The sequence below is a fragment of the Nicotiana attenuata genome, unplaced genomic scaffold (assembly GCF_001879085.1).
Source record: "Nicotiana attenuata strain UT unplaced genomic scaffold, NIATTr2, whole genome shotgun sequence".
In the NCBI taxonomy this organism is placed as follows: Eukaryota; Viridiplantae; Streptophyta; class Magnoliopsida; order Solanales; family Solanaceae; genus Nicotiana; species Nicotiana attenuata.
The window spans coordinates 449,369-450,938 of NW_017670672.1; the positions used below are offsets into that span (position 1 = coordinate 449,369).

Genomic DNA, 1,570 nt, shown 5'->3' on the forward strand with positions numbered 1-1,570 from the left:
ATATTTTAGTAAATATGTCTTCAATCATCACACCTACATAATATGTTGGATTTGAATCCTCTTGAACGCGATTCCGGTGAAAGAAAACAAATTTCAGAATATCCTCCTAATTTACGTGATCGAGTGAGAAGGCATTACATTGGTTTGATTTTCAAATTGGTGGAAAATTGCGTCATTTTAATCCTGAATGGTTTAAGACTTCATATTCTGAATGGTTAGAATATAGTATTAAAAAAGATGCAGCATTTTGCTTATGTTGTTATTTGTTCAAAAATGAGATTGGCGGATATGGAAAAAAAGTCGGTGATTCTTTTACAATAGATGGTTTTAGGGCTTGGAATAAAGGTATAGAAAGGCTTAATGCGCATGTGGGTCAAGTGAGTAGTGTTCATAATCGATGTTTTAAGATGATGTTAGATTTAAAGAATCAAGGACAATCTATTATAACTTCTTTTGACAAACAATCCGAGAAAGCTAAAAGTGAGTATCGAGTTCGCTTAAATGCCTCAATTGATGTTGCAAGGTATCTTTTGAAAGAAGGAATCCTTTTCGAGGTCACGGGAAAATGATATCATGATTTGTCCAAGTGTACAAAAAGACATTGTGAGATCTTGTGCAAAAGAAACATTAAAGGCAATTGTTAAAGACTTGAATGGTGATTACATTGGGATATTGGTTGATGAATCTAAGGATGTCTCTCATAAAGAACAAATGGTGCTTGTTTTGCGTTATGTCAATAAAGAGGGTAAAGTTATTGAGAGATTTCTTAGCATTGTTCATGTTAAAGATACATCTGCAAAGTCATTGAAAGAAGCAATTTGTTATTTGCTTTTGGAACATTCATTGAGTAAATCTCAAATACGGGGACAGGGCTATGATGGAGCTAGTAACATGCAGGGAGAAATTAATGGCCTTAAGACTTTGATTATGAATGATACTCCTTCGGCATATTGCATACATTATTTTGCTCATCAATTGCAATTGACGCTTGTGGCTGTTGCAAAGAAACATTATGAGGCAGAATAATTTTTTGATATTCTTGCAAATGTTTTAAATATTGTTGGAGGTTCTTTTAAGCGCAGGGAGATGCTTCGAGATGATCAAGCAGAAAAGCTGGAGGAATTACTAATGCTTGGTGAAGTTCATACAGGAAGCGGATTAAATCAAGAACTTGGACTTCAAAGGGCAGGTGATACTCGTTGGGGTTCTCATTTTAAGACAATGCGTAATTTTATTAGTTTATTCTCATCAATTGTTCATGTGCTTGGAATTCTTGCAATTGAGGGTTCAAATTATTCATGAGAGATCAATGGCAAAAAGTCTAGTGGATGATATAAGATCATATGAGTTTGTGTATATGTTTGCATTTAATGTTGAAAGTGTTGGCACTTACATATGATTTAAATATGGCTTTGCAAAAAAAAGATCAAGATATTGTAAGTGCCATGAAGCTTGTTGGTTTTGCAAAGAGACAATTGCAAGTTATGAGAGAATCAGGATGGAATTCTTTGGTAGAAGATGTCTGTTTATTTTGTGTCAAGCATGATATTGTAATCCCCGAAATGGATAT

The 1,570-nt window shown here is 34.1% G+C and overlaps 1 protein-coding gene across 1 annotated transcript; it reads left to right on the forward strand.

Annotated features, from left to right (window-relative positions):
* Nucleotides 1–573: 573 nt before the first annotated feature.
* Nucleotides 574–1,302, forward strand: LOC109242124 (zinc finger MYM-type protein 1-like). The gene is made up of 2 exons (XM_019408956.1): nucleotides 574–1,017; nucleotides 1,078–1,302. Exons 1-2 carry the CDS (start codon nucleotides 574–576, stop codon nucleotides 1,300–1,302), a joined length of 669 nt encoding a protein of 222 aa, XP_019264501.1.
* The last annotated feature ends 268 nt before the right edge of the window (nucleotides 1,303–1,570 follow it).

What these genes read in the sequence shown, in the direction of transcription:
- LOC109242124 (XM_019408956.1), top strand. Translation starts at nt 574, where the DNA reads ATGATTTGTCCAAGTGTACAAAAAGACATTGTGAGATCTTGTGCAAAA. An exon ending in TTGCAAAGAAACATTATGAG is followed by an intron (nt 1,018 to 1,077) that starts GCAGAATAATTT and finishes GGTTCTTTTAAG; the next exon opens with CGCAGGGAGATGCTTCGAGA.